This window comes from Mus caroli, unplaced genomic scaffold (assembly GCF_978045245.1).
Source record: "Mus caroli unplaced genomic scaffold, Mus_caroli_1 scaffold_8, whole genome shotgun sequence".
NCBI lineage: Eukaryota > Metazoa > Chordata > Mammalia > Rodentia > Muridae > Mus > Mus caroli.
This window is the reverse complement of record NW_028227263.1, coordinates 19,477,975-19,500,109: the sequence shown is the minus strand read 5'-3', so window position 1 is coordinate 19,500,109 and position 22,135 is coordinate 19,477,975. Positions and strand designations below refer to the sequence as shown.

The 22,135-nt window shown below is 50.7% G+C and overlaps 1 protein-coding gene across 3 annotated transcripts in view; it reads left to right on the top strand.

Moving 5' to 3' along the window:
* The window catches only part of Sbk1 (SH3 domain binding kinase 1), a 45,568-nt gene extending 34,110 nt beyond the window's left edge, over positions 1 to 11,458 (top strand). For all 3 annotated transcript variants that reach the window (XM_029479498.2, XM_021168051.3, XM_085841336.1), the window contains exons 2-4: positions 6,392 to 6,624; positions 7,498 to 7,700; positions 8,280 to 11,458. In XM_029479498.2, coding sequence (XP_029335358.1) covers positions 6,399 to 6,624; positions 7,498 to 7,700; positions 8,280 to 9,104 — 1,254 coding nt within the window. In that variant the 5' untranslated portion in view covers positions 6,392 to 6,398 and the 3' untranslated portion in view covers positions 9,105 to 11,458. The remainder of the gene's footprint in view (positions 1 to 6,391; positions 6,625 to 7,497; positions 7,701 to 8,279) is intronic.
* The last annotated feature ends 10,677 nt before the right edge of the window (positions 11,459 to 22,135 follow it).

The window sequence follows — 22,135 nt, the reverse complement described above, 5'->3', positions numbered from 1 at the left end:
TGAAATTCTACCACACAGCTATTTGCCTCCCACAGGGAGGGTAAGTAGTCATATCCAGAGAAGACAGGCTTGTATTCAGACACCCCTGGAGTTTGTCCTTGTGTGGGACACAGTGTAGGTCCAGGGCCTAAGGGAGAGGACCTGAACATAGGACAGAGAATCTTGGGACTCAAGTGTAAGGACAGAAAGGCTCAGCTGGAGCCAGACATTGTGGCTCGCTCCTGCGATTCCAGCCCTTGGGAGTCAGAGGCAAGAGGATCACAGGTTCTTGGCCAGCCTGGTCAGTCAGGGTAAGAAAACAAACAAAAACAGAAGGCCTGGTCCTGCCTCACCTCTCATAGCTATGCCCGGCCCCCCCACCCCCAGTTCCCACAGGTAGATTTAGCCTCTGTTGCACCCCAGAGATGAAGGATGCTTTTCTCTGTGCCATGTTTGCCTTGCAGGACTGGAGCTCCAGATCTGGACCCAGCTCTGCCAAGTGCCAACTTTGAGTCCTTGTGCACTTCAGCAGCTATCTTGATTTGCTTGGTGCTTCTGCCACCAAGGATCTCTAAAGGGTGGTTTACAATGAGCAGGTGCATTTCTCAGTTCTAGAAGGTAGGGCATCAAGGTCAAGGGCATCCGTGGTAGGAGGTGGAAAGGAAACAGAAAGACCAGGATGAGCCTTTTAAAAGAACCCAACCTCTAAATAGTTTCCAAAATCTGTCTTCTTAAAACCCATGCTTATTAGTATGTCGTGTCTGTGGTACATGGTACATGTTTACAGGTGGGTACACACACGCTTAGTGTGCCTGTGAGGGTCAGGGGACACCTTTGTGAAGTCAGTTCTCTCCTATCTTAAAGTGTCTTGTGGACATCAAACTCAGGTCACCTGACTTGCGCTGTAAGCACCTTTACGAGCTGAGCCATCTCACCTTTCCCGCCCAGGTCTCGCCTCCTTCGCCTTTGTTTGTTTGTTTGGTTGGTTGGTTTTGAGGCGGGTTCTATGTAGCTTTCAGAGATCCACCTTCCTCTGCCTGCCAAGTGCTGGGATTAAAGGTGTGTTGCCCCAGTATCTGGCCAGATCTCACTAAATACTGTTCAAATGACAGAACCCAGCGTGGAGGCACAGGCCTGCATTCGCAATACCCAGAATGCTGAGGTAGGAGGAGCAAGACTTTGAGGCCAGCATGGGCTATGCAGGAAACAAAAAAGGCAGTTAGGTTTCACCACTGGACTTGGAAAGGTACTTCTGTAAAGTGAGAGTATAGCAACCGCATCACATGCTGTGGTTGTTACTTAAGTCTAGCCCACCATGCTTCGAGCAACCAAAGTGCTCAATAAATACAGCGACACCATTCTCCCACCAACAGGCTGAGGCAAGCCCTCCTCTCTGCAGATGGGCCACCCTCCACCCACTCCTGTGAGTGCATTTTTGTCCTTGATCTCTGTCACCATTCTTGGGGAGTCCGGCCATGTTCCAGGCAGGTGCAAAACATAGTTCTGTCTACTGACTGCATAGCCCTTCCTGAGAATAGCAGTAGTTGTTGTGAGAAGCCACAGTTCAGGGGTGGAACACAGAGATTCACAGAACAGTACAGGGTGGGTAATCTTCACCCCTTCTGGGTGGACATCTAGTGGGGGCTCTACCACATTTTAGGGTTTGGGAGTCCTTTGCTCAGGTCAGCATCCAGAACAGAAGGCTTCTGCAACTGGAAAAAGTCCTGAGCTGGCAGTAACACGTCACTGTGTTACATCCCAGTGTGGGGGAGGGGAGCCAGCCACATGGCCACATGAAAGAAGGATTGTGACTTTGTAATGTAGAAGAGGAGACTGTTTGATAGCAGCTGGCTGTCTGCCACAGCCACAGCCAAGTCACCACGCTCTTGAGCCTCTGTTATTACCTGTGGAACAGAGAACATCATTCGATAGTGACAGTGGCTGCCCGGGTTGTACATTTACTGAAAGCTTTAGCATGTTCATGGGTGTATAAGTCACCCCTCAGATAAGCTGCACAGGCAGCTCCTTGCCCTCTCCTCAATGTTCTTGTGAGGACTTAGCCAGGAAAAGGTTGCCAACGGTGGTGCTGTTGCTTGTGTGTGCATGTCTGTCTGTCTGTGTGACTGTTTGTCCCTGTGACTGTATGTTTGATGTCTGTGTGTGTGTGCATACGCTTATGGCTTGTGTGTGTTTGTCTCTGCCTATGGTGAGGTATGAGAGAGCGTTCCAAAGCACTGTGAGCTGGGTTCTCTGCTGGGTGTAGCATCACAGGGTGGCACCCAACCCAGGCTGCCTGCCAACAGGAAGTGGTAGGCGGTTCAGTCTTGCTTCTTGCTTGGGAAACCCTCCCCCATTTTGGTGGCCCTCCAGCATGTGTCAGAGCCAGGACTGTCGTGCCTGCACGCTAGGATGTCCATCTCTGTCTCCTGGAGTGTACACATCAGATGGTCAAGACAGCAGCCCAGCATCTCCCTGGTGGGTGGGGGAAAGTTCCAGATCACTACACAGATGGGTATCAAAGCCAGTAGAGACACACCCTGGAAGGGTTCCACCCAGAGGGTCTCTTGGGGCCGCAGTTACCCAGAGTGTAGGAGGATACCCTGCTGAGCACAGGCTGGGAGGAAACAAAGGTCAACAGAGACCTCTATTTCCTGGTTGCTGGGCGTTCACAGCACAGTCTATAGGTACATTCAAAAGGGTGTGTGTCAGGACCTGGAGGACAGTGACCCCCTAATGTCAGATATGTCTTTATCCTTCCAGCCACTTAGGAGCTAGACATGTCATGCTTCACTCAGTCTCAAGTTGTCACATACACCAGGAGTCACGTGACATCACTGTGAGGGTGACATGGGTATCCTTGGCAGAGGTTCCACCCAGCTACTGCAGGATCTGGGTGATTTGTTCCCAACACTTGTCTTGGGAAAGAACTGATTTAAAGGATGGAGTTTAGATCCAGTTCCAGAGCTAGCTGTGTTTCTGTGGGTACGCCACTTGGTCCCTGCGCTTCATTGCATCATGGAATAACAGTACTATTACATAGCGTTCAGAAGAATTGTGGAGTCCTTATGACTGGTTGGCTGCAGTAGGCACTGTCAAGTTAATGTTTTTTTTTTTTTTCTTTAATGTGTGGATGTGTAAACTGAGGCCCAGGACTGGCCATAGGTCACTCGGCTGAAATGGCTCACAGAAGGATCAAGGCCCAGACTGTTCCAAGCTCAAGCCATCTCTGTAGTTCCCCACTGTGCCTCTAAGTCATGCTTGGTAACTGGGTCTGAGGCAGTATGTACCTGAGGGATGACACAGCAGCATCAGGGACAGACATGTAGATTCAGTCATTCCTTCTGCTGACACCTGGTGGAGAACATGACAGCAGGAAGAGGAGGGCTGGGTGGCCCCAAAACTTACCCAGTAAATTCAGGGTGGCAATACAGCACCCTGAATTGGGATCTGGTTTGGCCTCTGCCTTCAGGAGCTCTTGGCTTGTTGACAAGTAGGCAAGCTGAGACATCTTCCCCAACCTGGTCAGCAGGGGAGGCACAGATGAAAGCTCTTGAGTGCCAGTGACATGCACCTGCTGGGGCAGCAGAGGTTGATAGAGAAGGACCCAAGGACGGTGCCGTTTGAGAGGTCAGGCAGGGGAGCAGGAGTGCAAAGGAAAGAGTGCTTAGGAACAGTGGCCTGTCCAGCAGCTTCTAAAGTTTGCATTGGCTTGAGTGCCGTTCTGAGGCCCAGGGTCAAGCACTTAGAATGAGTACAGCCTCCTGCAGCTACCAGTCAAAGTCCCAGATGACACAGAAACCATCTGAGGTGACCCAGCAGAGCTGATGCTCTAAGTCGGGGAGTTGTATCAGAGAACACATGTCTGCACACCAGGCCATCCGTCTCTGTCTCCAGGCGTGTACACATATCAGATGGATAGGACAGCAGCCCAGCGTCTCCCTGGGTGTTAAGGAAGACTTCAGATTAAGAGGGCCGTCCATTCATCAGAAACTCTCAGGAAAAACTCCACACTGTCCTTGAAAGGTTGGAGGCAGTGGCCTGGGGACACTTCAAAATTGGTTTCCTTTCCTTTTGAGATGAAGCTAGCTAACTTGTCTTCCTCACCAGGTAGGTGGTGAACATTTGACAGAACTCATGGTCCCTGAAGCTGAGAGGGCCTCCCCTCCCTAGTTCCCAATATACCCTAATCATGGCCGTGTTAGAATTGTAGCCTGGAACTGGGTAGGACTGGCCACAGAGCCCAGTCACACAGAGTAAGGGGAAGCTGGGCTGGGTTTCTTACCATCCCCTGTGGTTGTGAAAACACAGCCACGCTGCAGACGAGACTCCTGGGTGACACTGTGGCATCTAGAGTCAAAATAAAACTCAGAAAAGGCTGCAGCTGGGGTGGGGCAGTTCTGGGAGAACAGGATCTAGGAACAGAGCTGGTTCATGAATGGAAAGAACAGGAGTCTGGGGAAGTAGAAGAGGTGGGAGCCAGTGCAGGGAGGGGGCCTCTGGTCTCAGCCATTGCTGAGGATGGCACAGATGGAACTCCGCCCATGGCTGGTGGGAGGCCAGGAAGTTCCCGCCTGGTGTTCCTCCTCTCTGTGTGAAGTGGGAGGCTGGGTCGTGCTGCCTAGAAGGAAGGGAAGGTCGCGGGAAAGGGCTTGCCCTGGAAGGGAGTGGCTGGCCAGGGCTTGTGGGGAGGTGGGTAGGGAGGTTCTAGCACCCCCAGCTTCCAGCTGGAAATGCACAAGTAAGCATGGGTGTGTGGTCCTAGCAACCCTGAAACCCAGGAGCAACTACACCGTTCTTACCAAATCACCTCATGGAGCCTGGTCATGCTGTGGCAGAGCCTGCCTGGAGCTGTGACTGCAGACTTGGCATGGCACACACTTACAGAGAATTTACTGAGTACAGGTGCTTCGTGCCTAGTTAAACCCCACAGTGGCTCATGGGAGGTCGTTCTGTTAAATCTCTTGATAGATGAGGAAGCAGGCACACATGCAGTCAGCCCAACGACATCCAACTAGTAAGTGACATTTGGTGTTCAAACTCAGCCTGAGGCTTGTAGGTCATGCCCCATCTCAGATGGGGCAGAGGACTTAGTATAACTGTGATGTGGGCAGGGGGCTCTGGGATGAGAGGCAGCCAACAGGAGGTCTAACACTCAGTGCACATGCGCACACCTGCCCAGTGTACCTGGGAGAAGCTCTGCTCCTAGCCCGCAAGCACAAAGCTAAGAGAAGGTTCTGGATGGCTGCCTGGAAGATAAGGATGGAGACAGAGCAGGCTTATACTGGGACAAAAGGAAACTCTTGGGATGACAGATAGACTCATTATGTTGATTGCAGTGATGGATTCATGAATATTTATGTGTTAAACTCATCAAATCGTGTTTTAAATATGTAGTTTATCATATACCAAGCAAACCCCAGTAAAGCCACAGAAAAGTGAAGCAAAGTATAAGGTGGAAAGCAGAAGTGAGAACCCTGAACTGGGCATTGGCTTTACTATCACAGAGTCAGATCCCAGCCTTGGACTTCAGCTGGGGTGGGCAGAGGATGATGGTCTCTATGGAAACACAGTAGCTGTGAGGGGTATATGCATGAAGACCATCTCGGCTGTGGACATAAAGGGGTCTCAGGCTGGGACTGAGGAGGGCAGGCAGGACTTCTGTGGGACAGGTCCCAGGGCCCTAGGTGTTGTATGTACCAGAAGGGATTGTGTTTTCCCCAGGGATGCCATTGATCATGGCTACATGTGTTGTTACTGTGTGCCCATACTGGCACTCTCTTGCCTGTGTGGGGTGAAATGGGGTGACTGAGGAAGTTGATACGGCAGAGGCCACCATTCATTGGCCCTAGCCCTGCTCTTGAGCCCGCTCTGCCTCACTGTGAAATGCCACTTGTATGTTCATCGTGTTTATCGCCCATCTTTCTGATGCACAAACCTCAAGGGCAAGGATCTCGTGTATTTGTGCAGTGCTGGATTCCCAAAGGCTCTGATGTCACCTGGCAAACAGCAGATGCTTCATCATTTTATGTGAATAAGGCTATGGCTGTAGGTTAGTGACAGATCGCATGCTTAACATGTGCAAAACTGTAGGTCTGACCCCCCCCCTCTCCCAGCACCGCCCACAACAGAAACCCAGAACTTGTGAATGGAAACATATGTGTGGCTACTGCTTTGTGGCATAAACCTGTGTGCTTGCTGGGGACTGTGTGGGTTAGTGTGAGACAAATGGGTCTGTGATACACAGTGCTAACGAGGGACAGGGACTGTCTCAAGAAACTTCGGGGATGGTGTCAAGATTAATGACGTTTAACATCCCTGTGGCCCAGCTGAGAATCTCCTAGGTGCTGGGGGGGGGGTGCGGGAGGAAGATGGTGAGGGGGCTTGTCACTCATCATGCCGTAACCCACAACAGGGAGAAGATGAGCGTGGGCTGCCCTGAGCCTGAACCGCTCCACTCCCTGCCTTGCTGTGGGCCGGGGGCCGCCCCTGTACCAGGTGCAGGTGTGCCCCTCCTCACAGAAGACATGCAAGCGCTGACCCTACGCACACTGGCTGCCAGCGATGTTACCAAGCACTATGAGCTTGTGCGGGAGCTGGGCAAAGGGACCTATGGGAAGGTCGACCTGGTGGCTTACAAGGGCACAGGTGAGTGTTGGTGGGGTGGCAAGGTATTAAGGTTAGGGGCATGCCTGGACAGAGGGCCAGAGCAGAAGGAGTTGACAAAGTGCCCAAACCAAGGCTAGGCTGCTTTGGGGCCATCTGGGCATCTTTGAGACAGATGAGCCCAGGGACATGCAGGAAGTGGTGCTTGAAGAACATTGGTGACACCTGATGCTGAGGAGCTGGAAAAGGTGAGGACAGGTCTTTGGGGACAGGACACCTTATTTAGAGGGTATGGGGAGATAGCCCTATGGGACACAGACCCAGAAGTTCAGCCAGTCAGCCAAGGTCACAGCACAACAGTGTGTTTGAACTAGGATGAGACCCTGTACAGGCCAGGCAGGAGGAGTCTCTAGGACAGAGGACTAAGGCAGCAGGAGGGACGCTTGCCTGGGTGCGCCCGAGTGCTTTCTGTGTGACCCTGGACAATGGAACCTGTTCCTCTATTTAGGAAAGAAGGTAGGGCCTGTGATGTGTAGCATTGTTGCTATTCCATAGCTGTGTGCCCAGTAAGGTGCACACGCCTGCCCAGCCTGCCCAGCCTGGGGGACTAGTTCCTTATGAGTCTTGTTCTAGCTAGGGAGATAAATACATACGACAGATGAGTAGACTGGATGTAGGGAAAATAGCTCAGGGTAGAGGCTGTAAGCCTTCCTGCTGTTTTTCAGTCAAGGGTTGTGCGGTAGAAGACGCAGGTCAGCCCTGCTCTGCTCGGTGGCCTTAGACAAGTCTTTTGACTGGGTCGGTTTTCCATCTCTGCTTGAGGACATGGTGCTGACCATGGCCATGGCCTTACTGCAGGGACAGGTTGGACAGCCACGTGTGGGAGTCTCACTGTTGTTGTTGTGGCCCTGCCAGGCACTAAAATGGCCCTGAAATTTGTGAATAAGAGTAAGACAAAGCTGAAGAACTTTCTGCGTGAGGTGAGCATCACCAACAGCCTGTCGTCCAGCCCCTTCATCATCAAGGTCTTTGACGTGGTCTTCGAGACTGAGGAGTGCTATGTCTTTGCCCAGGAGTATGCACCTGCTGGGGACCTGTTTGACATCATCCCTCCTCAGGTACTTCAGAGAGTGGCAGAGAGAGGGGAGATGGGCTTTGGGGCTACCAGAGTATGAAATCCTGGAAGGAGTTGGATCAACCAGCAGGCTGGGTATGGTATGCGTACCTGTCATACCTCTAATCCCAGCAATTGGGAAGTGAAGCAGAGGCAGGAAGATCATGGGTTCTGTACCATCTGGGGCTGAGTACTGAGACCCTATCTCAGCAAATCCGGATGTATAGCTTAGTGGTAGTGTTTGTCTAGCATACATATAAGCACTGCAAATAATAAATATGCAAGTGACCAAGCATTGAGACCGTAGAGGTGTCTCTGGAGCAAATGGGGGAGGATCCTAGTGCTTGGTTGGGGTATTTCCACTTGGGTAAAGTCGAGGTCAAAAGCCACCTAGCAGAGGAACAGGAGGGGTATCCTACTAGGTTGGGAGGAGGACAAACAGGCACCAGGATCAGGGCAGGTTCAGAGGCCAGCAGGAGAGTTGTGGCCTCCAAGTGGGCAGCTGACAGGGTCTGAAAGAAGGAACTGGGGCAGGGCCGGCGGGCCTGGCCTACCCCTGAGCAGTTCTCTCTGTTCCCAACAGGTGGGGCTCCCAGAGGACACGGTGAAGCGCTGTGTGCAGCAGCTGGGGCTGGCGCTGGACTTCATGCACAGCAGGCAGCTGGTGCACCGCGACATCAAGCCCGAGAATGTGCTGCTGTTTGACCGTGAGTGCCGCCGTGTGAAGCTGGCTGACTTCGGCATGACGCGGCGCGTGGGCTGCCGTGTGAAGCGCGTGAGCGGCACTATACCCTACACAGCGCCCGAGGTGTGCCAGGCTGGCCGCGCCGATGGCTTCGCGGTGGACACGGGCGTGGACGTGTGGGCCTTCGGCGTGCTCATCTTCTGTGTGCTCACTGGCAACTTCCCGTGGGAGGCTGCATCGGGTGCGGATGCCTTCTTCGAGGAGTTCGTGCGCTGGCAGCGGGGTCGCCTGCCCGGGCTGCCATCGCAGTGGCGCCGCTTTACCGAGCCTGCGCTGCGTATGTTCCAGCGGCTTCTGGCGCTAGAGCCTGAGCGGCGTGGGCCCGCCAAGGAGGTCTTTCGCTTCCTCAAGCACGAGCTCACATCCGAGCTGCGGCGGCGGCCTTCGCACCGCGCACGCAAGCCGCCTGGGGACCGCCTGCCTGGGTCCCTGCGCCTTGAGGCTCCCGGGCCACTCAAGCGCACTGTGCTCACCGAGAGTGGCAGCGGCTCGCGGCCTTCCCCACCCAGCGTAGGGCCCGTGGTACCCGTACCAGTGCCAGTTCCAGTACCCGTGCCTGAGGCTGGTCTGGCTCCGCCCGCACCCCCGGGCAGGACCGACGGCCGCTCGGACAAGAGTAAAGGGCAGGTGGTACTGGCCACGGCCATCGAGATCTGCGTCTGAGCCGCTGCAGCGCAGCTGCTGCGGGGAAGCCGCGCGCTCTAACCCGTACTGGGGACGAGGAGCAGTCTCTGCGCGGCAGTGGGAAGGAGTAGCGTAGACTAGGAGGCCCAGACACCGGGGTCGGTGGTGGGCTGGTGACATAGCTAGTAAATGACCATGCGTACGGCCGGCCTCAGCCTAGAGGAGCCGAGGCCCCTGACAAAGGCTGGGAGCTTGTGGGCCAGACTCTGAGCTCTGGAACCTGAACACTCCTGGCGCTTCATACCCCTTGGCAGATAACCCTACAGTATTCCATCCAAACCTGGGCACAGAAAGGGGGCTTTGGTGTCGGGCAGATATGGGCATGAGATCAGTCCTTAGAAACTGGCAAAGGACAGGCACTGGGTTGATAACAGTGGTCTCCAGGAGGTCGGAGGAAGAGGCCAAGCCCTTTAAATGTAGCAAAAGTTGTGTGCAGGAACAGACCCGATTATCTAGTGATACCCCTCACTTCTTCCTGCTGATGGGGACTTTGAACCCAGGAGGGAGAGCTATTACTGCAGCCACGAGGCTTTTGGGAACAGCTCCAATGTGTGCCCCTCCTGGGAGTAAGGGAGCAGATGGCTGGGGAACAGGAGGCTCGGCACTCCTGTGTCCCCAGGGCAATGGAGTCCACGCACAGCCCAGCTGCTCCCTCCAGAGCACTCCACAAGCAGGGAAATAGTTGTGACAGCTACTCCTGGGTTTCTGTTGCCGTCACATGTCAGCCTGGGTTCTAGGCCAGTACCCTTTCAGGAGCAGAGCACGTCACTGAAGTGAGGAGGGAGTGTGATGTGTGTCTGAGTGTCCAGACACCTCACCAGGCAGCTGCCAAGAGCCAGGCCTCTGTTTTACCATACTCCTCAGGGAATCCCAGGAGGTACCTGCTATTGGCTCAGGTTCTTAGGCAGCAAAACAGGAATCCGCCCTGCCCCAGCTCTCCTTTGGGACCCTGCACAAGAGGCTTGAGGAACCCTTGCAATAACCTCAACACAGGGAGGCTGTGCCTTCTGCCTGGCACCACCCAACTGGCCAGCCTGGGTTGCCTCTCATAGGGTCCCTCCAAAAAGTTCTGGGTCATTCAAGGAGGTTCCATCTTGGGGCTGGCTGGCTAGCTAGCTACAAGGGGCGCCAACCACCCCTCAACCTGGAGCCCCCCACCTCTACACACCCCCTTACTCCCACCACAAAGGGCTATAGGTCTCCCTGCCCTGCCTGAGTCCAGTTTACAAACTGTGGTTGCTCCAGGGCCTGGTCCTACTCTCCTGGGGTGCCACCACTTCCCTAGTGGACACAGGGCCACATATGCCAGGTAAGTAGCAAACCCCTCCTCCTGCCAAGAGCCGAGTCTCAGAAGGCCCCCATCACTGCCCTGGCCCACCTGGGGCCATTAGGCCCTCCTTCCCAGCCGCTGCCTCTCCTCTTGCCTTAGGCCTCTCCACCCTGATCTGCAATAACAAGGAAGCGAGATTCCACAGTAGACATCCCGCATCCCACAAGCGCCCTCTCTGTTGAGATCCTGTGTGGAGGCTTCTCCCTTGTAGTATCTAGGATGGTAGTCCTCAGAAGAGACCTTAGGTACGTAGCCCAGCCCCACTGTTTAGAGCCAGCAACCAGCCTGACCTGGAACAGGACTCAGACTGGGTCAGCCTCTGCTCTTGCCACCACTGGTACTGTCTCTGTCGGTTGGGTTGGGACCCTTTGCCCCTTAGGAGAGGTGTTGGTTACAGATGTTTACCTCAGTTTGTCACTGTTGAAGAAACAAATAATAATAGCAAAAAATTAGTAACACGGTAGACATGGAGGCTTAGAAGACAAACCACAGAGGAAACCTCCCCCTTTACAATTTTTCTGTGAAGTACAGTTTGTTCATGTACGCACACATATGTGTGCATCTCTGTCTCACCCCAGGGCAGGCCAAATCATCTATTGACACCTGTCCCAGCCTGTGTGTCCCTCACACTGCCCCCTGTCCTTTGGTGCTTCCCAGGGGCCCCTTTGAGCTGGCTTGTGGGGTGTAGGGGAGCTCCCCGGGTGGGAAGTGAGGCCTCGGGTTAGCTAGAGGTCTCCCACCAGGTTCTGTGAGCAGAGGGCCCGACGACTGTGTGACGTTCCCTGAGCCCACAGGACAGTCCTGGTGGCGGGCAACAGTGTCCAGTTCTGGGGCAGAGCCTGGGTTGTTCTCAAGCTGTAGAGCCTCACACCCCTGTCTCGCCTCTCCTACCCCATGTGTTTGTAAATACTCTGGCTTCCTTTGTCCCTGAGGAGGTTTTTAAATGTGTTATTTACTTCTCTAACTATGACAATTGCTATAAAATAAAAATTTAGAAAAATGATTGTTTGAGCTGCAAGGTGGAAGGGGTACACAGATCTTCATTTACAGCACACTCTGAGGTAGCACCCGCAGTGTCTAGGCCTGTTCGGCCTCAAGTGGACTCAGGCCAAGCCTGAAGGAGGGGTATGCTTCCTGGACTTTGTGCGAGAGGGGCAGAGAGAATTGTCCTGGCTTAGAATCCAGCATCAGCTTAGACTTGTGCAGCCTGGACCAAAATGGAAAGCTCCTGGCCACCACCTTGGCTGTATTTAGTGAGCGCCTTTGTTATACATGTCAGCGACCATGAAGGTGTGCGGCAGTGACAGTCTAGTGATGGGCACGTGTGTGGCTTTGCTGCTCTGTGGGTTCCTCTTCCCACCTTTTGTCCTCCTGGTTTTACCCCATCACTAGATAAAGGGGAGGGGAGAGAGAGAGAGATCCCTGAATCTAATTTTTGTTTCTTCTTTGACCATGACTACTAAAAAATTGCAACCAACCCTCCTGAACGGTCACCAACCACCCTGCCGCTCAGGGCCCTAGCGTTTATGTACCCTCAGAAAAGTTCCCAGAATTCCAAATACCACACAATCGAAGAAACTATCTGCAGCTGACAAAATCATGCCCCAGCTAAAGCATGAGGAACTCATAGTCAGCTGCTGTGAACAGTCTGAGGCCGCCACACATCCCGAACACCTGGGATTAACATGAAAACACATTTCTCGTTTTTTTGTTTGTTTGTTTGTTTTGGTTTTGGTTTTTTTTTGTTTTTGTTTTTGAGACAGGGTTTCTCTGTATAGTCCTGGCTGTTCTGGAACTCACCTTGTAGACCAGGCTGGCCTCGAACTCAGAAATCCACCTCCCGAGTGCTGGGATTAAAGTGTGTGCCACCACACCCGGCTTCTCTGTTTTTGAAAGAAACAAAATTCCAAAATTGTCACTACAAGCATGCCATTCACAGAAGGTCAGGGCTTGGGAAGGCACAGGACTGAGCTCACCAGGTTTTGAGAAGCCAGAGAATTCTAAGTTAACTGAGTGAGGGCACAGTGGGGTACTAGGAGTGGTCTTAGGGCCAAGTAAGAGTTGGTGCTGGGGAGCCGGAATCCCAGCACTTGGGAGGCAGAGGCAGGCGGATTTCTGAGTTTGAGGCCAGCCTGGGCTACAGAGTGAGTTCCAGGACAGCCAGGGCTATACAGAGGAACCCTGTCTCAAAAAACAAAACAAAACAAAACAAAAGAGTTGATGTTGGGGCAGCTGTAGAGAAGTATACCAAAAATACTCGCTAGTTACTCATTGTGCCAGCAGAACAGTGTGCCTGCTCTGCCTTCAACCCCTGTCCTATCAAGAACTGACCACCTAGCACAGCCAGCATGCCCACTTTTGGATACAGCATGCCTCCCTTTCAGGAGTTTCCTTTTTGGCCCCTTAGTAACTGGAGTCCCCTCAGGTTCTAGCAGCCTGAGCCATTCTTTTCTTCTAAAAGATCTATCACTTTGTTTAAAACTTAAGTAGCTTCCCATGACACCCCAAGTCAAAGTTGATGTTCTTTGAGTGCCTGCTCACACCCTGCCTGGGCTGGCTGTACTGTCCAGCCGTATTCTTCTACCTCTCCTGGTGCCACTTGCTGCCGATGCCTTCTCGCTCTTCCACAGACACCGAGCATGCTTGCACCCTAAGGCTTTTACCTTCCCTCTGGTCTCTCTGCACCTTCCAGGACTCCTTCCTCCCCCTTCCTTCTTCAGACCCCTGCTCCCTTCCAAAGGAAAATGTCCATGAATCGGAAAGAAGGAAAGATGGCGATTTCTTGCAACCGTCACCCTTTGCAGTGCCATGTGTTGTTACCCCTGTCTTCTGGCTAGACCCTAAGTTCTCCAAGAGTAGAGACAGAAGAGGGCAAGGCCCTGCTTCTCACTGGCCCTTCCATGCCTGACAGAGGACACAGTAAGGAAACTGTCACAAGTTGTCATTCATGAATGAACATCCAAGACTATTTTAGGGGCTGCGAGTCTACAAATAAACAAGCCAGAAACCCTTTAGTTCATCCTCTGAAGCTCAGCGTCTAAAACAAGATATTTAATAGGTTACATAATTATCTATGAAATGGAAGATGAGAGAGAAAAAGAAAGAAAATTCCACTCAGCAAATCAGAGTGAGAACACTTATCCAAGATGAAATACAGTCACTCCAGAGTGCCTGTCACTTCTCTAAAATGACTGGAAGCTGGAGGGAAAGTGGACACAGCTTGGTGGTCAGAACTTCCCAGGTTATCAGAGGGGAGCAACCTCAATATTTACCACCAAGGCTGTGAACCTCCTACTGCTGTGGAATCTAGCACTCACCTGTAGCCTCAAGATAAAAACATTGTCTGCCATGCCAATGGTTTAACCATAAGGAACCCAGCCTCCCATGCTGCAGGAGGACCAGGCTGTCCCTACAGCCTTTGAGATGTTCAGTCTGGGGTCTTAGTGTCCTTTCCTGCCCAGATTCTTCATTCTGGACTAATCCAGTATAAAGAGCTCTAATTGGGTTAGTGAGATGGTTCACATAGTAAGTACCTTACTCCCAAGCCTTAGGACCCTGGAACCTGCAAGCTAGGAGAGAACTGAGTCCTGTGCGGCCCACATGTGCCCTGCCCCGATAAATAAATAAATATGATTTTTTAAAAGTTACAGTTCACATTGAATTTGAGAAGGAAGTTTCCTTTCTTGCAGAATGCTTAAGTCCTATGCAGAATTCTCCAACTCCTTGGCAGTCTGATAAGCCCAGCAAAACAAAGAATATTGGAAGGAGCAATTTCTTTTCTTTTTTTTTTTTTTGGTTTTTCGAGACAGGGTTTCTCTGTGTAGCCCTGGCTGTCCTGGAACTCACTTTGTAGACCAGGCTGGCCTTGAACTCAGAAATTCTCCTGCCTCTGCCTCCCAAGTGCTGGGATTAAAGGCATGCGCCACCACGCCCGGCTGGAAGGAGCAATTTCAAAAGGAAACTTGAGGGCTGGAGAGATGGCTCAGCGGTTAAGAGCACTGACTGCTCTTCCAAAGGTCCTGAGTTCAAATCCCAGCAACCACATGGTGGTTCACAACCATCCGTAATGAGACCTGACAGCCCTCTACTGGGGTGTCTGAAGACAGCTAGAGTGTACTTACATAGAATAATAAAAATAAATCTTAATAAAAACAAATTTAAAATAAAAAGGAAGCTTGAAGGTTCTGTATGCCATCTAGTGGTGGTTCCTGGTATTCAGACACAGGTGAAGCCAAATAGGAAGTCCCAGCGGTTCTCAGCCTTACTAATACAGTTCCTAACGTTGACATAACCCCGTAACCATTATTTTCATTGCCCTTCCTAATAGTAGTTTTGTTACTGCTATGAATTGTAATGTAAATATGTTTTCCTGTGGTTTTATGTAACCCCTGTGGAAAGGGCATTTGACACTCATAATGGGGTCGTGGCCCACAGGTTGAGAACTTCTACCCTATCCTAAAGGTGGACATAATGAAATAGCATCAGTAATCACACAGGCTTGGTGAGATGGTGGCTGTCAAGGGTCTTCTTCCGGAGGCTTTGAGCTTGGTTTTGTACACCCAGGTCCCGGCAGCTCACAGCTCAAGCTACAGGGCGTCTTCTGTACGTCCTTGAGTACCTGAGAATGCAAACACAGTACATAAATAAAAACAGATTTTTTAAAAAAGAGTGTGTAGAAGCAGAAGGGAAACAAAATGGGAAGGGACAGGCAGTGTGCAGGCCTTCTAGCTGTGTGAACTCCTTGGCAGGAGAGGGAGATGAGAAAGCTCACCTGCAGGGGTAAGAAGGGAGGTAGAGTCCAAAATGCCATTCCACTCTGGTAAAGCTGGACCCTAGACTACAGGACAGAGAAGAATTTCAGGAGAGTCAGAGTGGAGTAAGGTTATATTTAAGGGGAGATGAGGGAGGGTACACACTTCAGGTTGGAAGCCCTGGAGAGAGCTCCTCTTAGGCACATGATTCTGTGGACACCCTCCCTCCCTCCCCCTACCCTTCCTCCCTTCCTCTCACCTTCCTTGTTTCTCCTCCTCTTCTCCACGATGAGATTTTACTCCCTGTCCTTAGCAGGTCAGGGACTCTCTGTGTGGAAGAGGCTGGCTCCAAACATCCAGGAGGTCCTTCTGCCTTGGCCTAAGTGTGCTCTGTGATTCAGGAGCGAACCAACAAGCCTGGCTTGGCACTGTGTCAATTAGGTTGTCCAAAGCATGCAATTTACAACACACTTTTAGATTAAGCAAGATTTAAAGTTAAGTGGGACTGTAGAGGGTACTTGCTGCTCTTCCAAAGGACCCACATGGTGACTCACAACCACCTATAACTCCGATTTCAAGGACTCCCAACTTTCTCTACTGGCCTCCAAGAGCAGCAAGCAAGCATATGGTGCATATACATTCATGCATGCATGCATTTGTATAGCAAGCAAACAAAAAAAATCCAGACATACTAAAAAAATAAATATTTTTTGAAATTTAAAATTAAGTGTAAAAATATTTTTTTAAATATTTTTTTCTTAAGAATTTTCCTTTGCAAATGAAATCATAAGGTAGTTTATAAGGTCGTTTGCTTAGCTGTAGGCTAAGAGGGCTGTTGGCTTAACTCAAAGGCCATGAGCACTCTGGTTCTGGGTAGACATTGTGTGCTTATCCTTTCTGCCTCTTGCTCGAGATATCTATAGGAATGGAGACTCTGTAAGCTTAATCAGTTAATCAATTAATACAATTAATCAGTCGTATTGGAGTTTCTGATTCCCACCCACATCTGGGGTGTGGGGCTTCTTCCCTGTCCATGTCTTTACTATCTTTCAGTCAGCCTCTAGGTCGTCCCAGTGAAAAGAATCCACAGTCTTACCAACGTGACCAGCCTCTGGTCCTCCCACACCTCAGATCCAGTAGGTTTTGGTGACACAGCCAGTCTTCTGGTGGGACGGGCCAGCAGTGTGAAAGAGGTTTATTTCTCAGAGAGCCAGAGTTGTACATCATTTTGAGACAGAACCAATTGGTCAAGACAGATATTCCCAGAGAACTGAGAACAAAGAAGAATGCCTTGAGCCAGGGAGCCAGGAGTCAGTCACTGGAGGTAGCCGTGGTGGTGGGATGCCAAAAACGAGAGCTCATGGAGAAGGCTTAGGTCAGGTCAGGTGAGGACAGTGGCTAGTGAGCCTGCCGCCTCAGGATAATCATGGAGACTGATACTTCCAAGCCCAGCATCAGCCAGTGGGCTAGATTCTGAGCTGGCTGTCTGCTGTGAGGTTCACTGCCCCAGTGACAAGGACATCCAAAGCTCTGCAAGCTTCTTGGCATGTGCCACCTCGGCCTTCTAGCAGGACATGTGATGCTGAGCAGGTCCTGAAAGTATGGAGACGGCTCTGCATGCCCAGATCTCTGTGTGCCCATCTTATTTCCTCTCTTGGGGAACCTAACTCAGGAGGGTGGGAGAATCTGCGCAGCCCTGGATACTAAGCTAAGTGTGGCCACAGAGGCTCTTGGTATACAAAGGGAAGCTAACTATCCTAATTTGCTTTCCTGTTGCTGTGATAGCTATGATCAAAAGCAGGTCAGGGTGCAGGGAGGGGTTTGCTTCAACGTACACCTCCAGGTAACAGTCTTTCCTTGAGAGAACTCAAGGCGGGAAATGGCAACAGAAACCTAGGAGGAAGACTGTTGACGGGCTCCATCTCTGACTAGCTCTTGCTTGCTCTCTGTCAGCTTTCTCGTACAGTACAGACCCACCTGCCAGGCGTGGTGCCACCCCCTGTAGGTGTAACCATCAGTCAAGATGAGGCTCACAGCCATGGCCACAGGCTGATCTGATAAAAGCAGTTAGTTCTTCAGCCTGTTCCCTCTTCCCAGGGAGCACTAGGTTGCTGAAAAAGCATGTACCACACTTCCTTTCTCCTCTCCTTCTTTATAGCATTCTTCTCCACTCTTTTACCTTTCTTCTGTTTCACCTTTTGCTCTCCCCCATCCACAGCTCCCACAGCCTTGCTGAAGGAATGGACACACTGCTCTTTCTCTTTCTCTGTTCCAGCCACCTTTACTTCATTTGTTTATACACTGACCCTAAAGGACTGTGCGTGTGTGTTCCTTATGCATGCTTGTGTGTGCATACGGTGGCAAGAGCAGCCACTCAGTGCTGCAGACCCCCTTGGTCCCTTGTCTGCATAGAACGGGTCTCTAGTTGCAGGTGGACAAGGAGTCAGCGAAATGAATGACAGACAGACACAGACGCAGCACAGGATTGTGTAGAATCTGAATGTAATTTGTCAAGTCGAGCATCGAACTTTTTATACAGAAGAATATCAAGAAACCGGGTGAGATACATTCACTGAGTTACAGTGACACAAAACATAAGGAATGTATACATCAAAAAAAGGTGAGGACCAGGCCGCTGCCACTAAGAAGGGAGCCAGGTGAAATGCTAGTCTATTGTTAAGCCCACCACCAGGAGTTCTTAGTAAATGCCTGGTTTATGCTGTTCCTTTGGGCCTAGTGAAGAAACCTGTCTCAGGGGGATTCCCTAACTCTTTCATGGTAAACCCACCTATTTGCTAGGCCATTGTGCATTCCCTTGTCTGGGTGAGACTGGCAATTGTCTCAAGTAAACACTCTGCACACCAGCTATTCTAGCTCGTTCTTTGTAATGCCTAATTAGTTTCACCTTCTCTACTAGAAGTAAATTTGAATGTTACTGAATAGGTAACCTTCTTACTGAATTCCTACTGAATTCCAAGCTCGTCAGCTTCGAGGTTTTTCTGGGACAGTTGGAACACTGGCAAAGGCTTAGCTATGTCAGAATTCAATCTTAAAAGGCACTTATAATAAAATAATACTAAAAGAGAGCACGCGGATCCATACACCAGACTAACTCGGGGCTAGGGTATGAGTATACGGGTTATGAGAATGCCAAGGTTCCAGGAGCTGAGTTTCTTTGAAACTCTTTGCCTCGTGAGTGCTTCCAGGCTTCTCGGCCTGTCAAGCAGACTACACTGGAGTGTGCGTAGCACCTCAGAGGTCTTCCTTTCTCACGAGCACCTTATTGCCTTGAGGCAGGGTCTCTCACTGTACCAGGTCATCAGGTTTGGCTAGACTGGCTGGGCAGCAAGCTCTTGGGATCTGCCTGCCGCTTATCCTAGTGCTAGGGTTGCAGACACTAGCCATGCCTCTATTCATGTGGGTGCTGAGGGAGGGTCTGCAGAGTAACCACTCTTCCTCACCCACCTAGCTTCCCAGCCCCCATTTTCAAAATTAGAATTTCTTTGACAATTTCATACATGGGAACAATGCATTCTGGTCATACACACGCTCCACTATCTCTTTTTATTGTCATTTTGTGTAGATTTTGCTTTATGACCATGGGCATGGGTGTGGAGCTGCCCCTTGGGACAGTAACTCACCAGAGGGTACACTACTGAAGACATTGACTTCCTGACCCCATTAGCTTACCTGGGTGGGACAGAGTCCTACGAGCCTCTCTCTGTCTGTGACTGTCCTTGTCTGTAGGCTGTGCTTGTGCAGGTCCTACGCAGACAGCCACAGATGTTCATGAGTGTCACAATCCATATCATAAGATAGCATTTCATGGCCTTCCTCCCTCCGGTCTGGATCTTATATTCATTCTGCACCCTCTTCTGTGATGTCCCCTGATCCCTGGAGCTGGTAATGTGGGTGTGTCATTTAAGGTGGAACGGTGATGTGGGTGTGCTATTTAAGGTGGAACACTCAACAGTCACTTGCTCTCAGCACTTTAACCAGCCACATATTTCTGAATTAACCACTGATTGCAACAAAGAGAAACTTCTTTTGGTCATGGCTGATGGGAGCACTAGTCCGTGGGGTACGTATAAATATTTAGGAAGCAGCTTGGCAGCGTACCCACTTAGCAAAACTAAGCAGACTCATCCCCAGTGCCATGACCTCTCTCTTAGCCCTTGACCATGTGTTCAGTACTAGGTAGGAACGCACACCCTCCTGTGGACCAGGACTCAGATCGAATAAAAAATACTGTGATTAATATTAATGAATAAGGTGACCCCCTTAACAATCATGTCACCATGGCACCAGTGAGCTTGACAAGTTGGCACTGTAGCATGCAAAGTTCCAAGTTAGGAAAAAAAAAAAAAAGACTTCTGGGTTTCCTCCCCCAGCTGCCTTGATAGCCCTTTGCAGTACTGTGAAGGGCAGCCAGCCAGCAGGGAGGGGAGGCTTCTGTCCAGTTCCAGCAGATTCTCCAGCCAGCATGGGCGGTGCCTCCTGCAGGGAAACAGGCTTATTTGGCTGACGGGTCACACTTCATCATTGAGGGAAGCAAGGCCAGGAGTTCAAGTAGGACCTGGAGTAAGAGCCGATGCAGAGGCCATGGGTGATGCTGCTTACTGGCTTGCTCCTCGTGGCTTGCTCTGCCTACTTTTCTTATAGAACCCAGGACCAGCAGCCCAGTTCTTGCCTTGAGTTATTGTCCTGACTTCCCTCAGTGATAGAGTGTGACCAGAGAGATAAGATGAAAGAAACCCTTTCCTCCCCAAGATGTTTTGATCACAGTCTTTATCAAGGAAATACATCTATCCCCCAAAATGTCCTCTTTCACTAGGGAAATAAAGACCAAGTACTCCTCTGTGTGTGTGTGTCTGTCTGTCTGTCTGTCTGTCTGTCTCTGTGTGTGTCTCTGTGTGTGTGTCCATCTGTCTGTCTCTGTGTGTGTCTGTGTGTGTGTCTGTCTGTCTGTCTCTCTGTCTGTCTCTGTGTGTGTCTGTGTCTCTCTGTCTGTGTGTGTGTCTGTGTCTCTCTGTATCTCTCTCTGTATGTCTGTCTGTCTGTCTGTCTCTATCTCTCTCTCCCTGTGTATGTCTGAGTGTGTGTCTCTGTATGTGTCTGTTTGTGTGTGTGTGTCTGTCTCTGTGTGTGTGTGTCTGTCTCTGTGTGTGTGTGTCTGTCTCTGTGTGTCTCTCTCTGTCTCTCTGTGTGTCTGTGTGTGTCCATCTGTCTGTCTCTGTGTCTCTCTGTCTCTGTGTGTGTGTGTCTATGTCTCTCTGTCTCTCTCTCTCTGTATGTCTCTGTCTGTCTGTGTGTCTCTATCTCTCTCCCTGTGTATGTCTGAGTGTGTGTCTCTCTGTATGTGTCTGTTTGTGTGTGTGTGTGTATGCGCATGCACACATGCACACACGTGCATGTATAATTTCTCATCCTTAGAATAAGCTTGGTCCTTCTAACCTTCACCTTTATGTCCATATCCTCCACTGCAGCCCGTTGTCTCCAGTGCTGGTGGGTGTGGGGGTGTGCGCCATGAATTAAAGTGCACTTGGAGCACTATTTATCAAAGCCCAAATATTTTGTACATTAGTAGGACACATGAATTCATTATCCCAGGAAGCCTTTGATCACTGTGCATGGCTCTCACTTGACAACCATGGCCACCTCATTAACAGGGCATCTGGAACAATTTCTGCCCTCAGAAGGTCCCCTTCCTCCACAGCAGAAGGACCGACCCTCTGTGCCTCTCTACCTTTCACTCCTGTTTTTAACCCTTTGCTGAGTCAGGCCTCCACGCCTTCTGCAGCACAGCATTTAACTTCTATCATCCTTGCCTCCTCGGAACTCTCACACAAATCTTATCATGCTTGTAATTCAGACAGGACCCATGACCTGCCTTCTCCTTATTTTAGTTTCTCCCAAGTGCTCTAGCATCTTACAAATTTGATTCATAGCCTGTCTTGATAGCTCAGATCTGCCGGAACCTTTCCTACTTTATAAAGATCCCATCGTGGGACGCAGCAATGCCAGGAAAACCCCATACTGCTCAAGGTCCCTGCTAGACTTCTTTTTAAAGTTATTCTTTTAAAATTATGTGTATGGGCGTGTGCGTTTGTACGTGTGTGTGCAGTGCCCACCAGGGCTGGAAGAGAGTATCGGATCTCCTGGAGCTGTATAACAGGCAGTTGTGAACATTGCAACATGGGTGCTGGGAACTGAACTTAGGACCTTTGGAAAAGCAGAACAAGCTTTTAACCACTTAGCCTTCCCTGCAGCCCCCCTCCCCCCTTGCTTTGCTTTAAACTCCTCTGAGGACAGTGCTGTCTGTCTGGCCTTGTGAACTGAGGGTCAAATCTCTTATCTCAGTTCCCAGTAATGCTTGCCTGCCCTCTCTTGTCTTCCATTTCTTGATTCCATGATGTCCTGGTTAGCATTAACTCTCAACTCGATACAGCCTTAAGTCATCTGGAAAGGGAGTTTTGGTTTTTCTTAAGGACCTTACTTACTTTTACTTTTGCTGTGTAAATGTTTTTTCCTTGAACATAAGTTAAGTGCATCATGTGTTCCTAGTGCTCATCGAGTCCAGAAGAGGGAACCATATCCCTGGCACTGGAGTTACAGATGGTTGTGAGCTGCCATGTGGGTGCTGAGAACTGAACCCAGAGTCCCCAAAAAAGCAGTTAGTGCTGTTAACCAGGTAACCAGGGAGCCATCTCTCCAACCCCTGTAGAGGGAATCTTAACGGAGTACTTGTTTTTACCAGGCTTGTCTTGGGGATACTTGTGAGGGATTGCTTTGATTGATGAGTGACATAGGAGGCTCCAGCCCACTGAGGGAGGCACCATTCTCTAGGCAAGTGGCTCTGGGCTTCGTGAGAAAGCTAGACCAGGGCAAGCTGGAGATGAGCCAGGGAGTGGACCAGCAGGTTCTTCCAT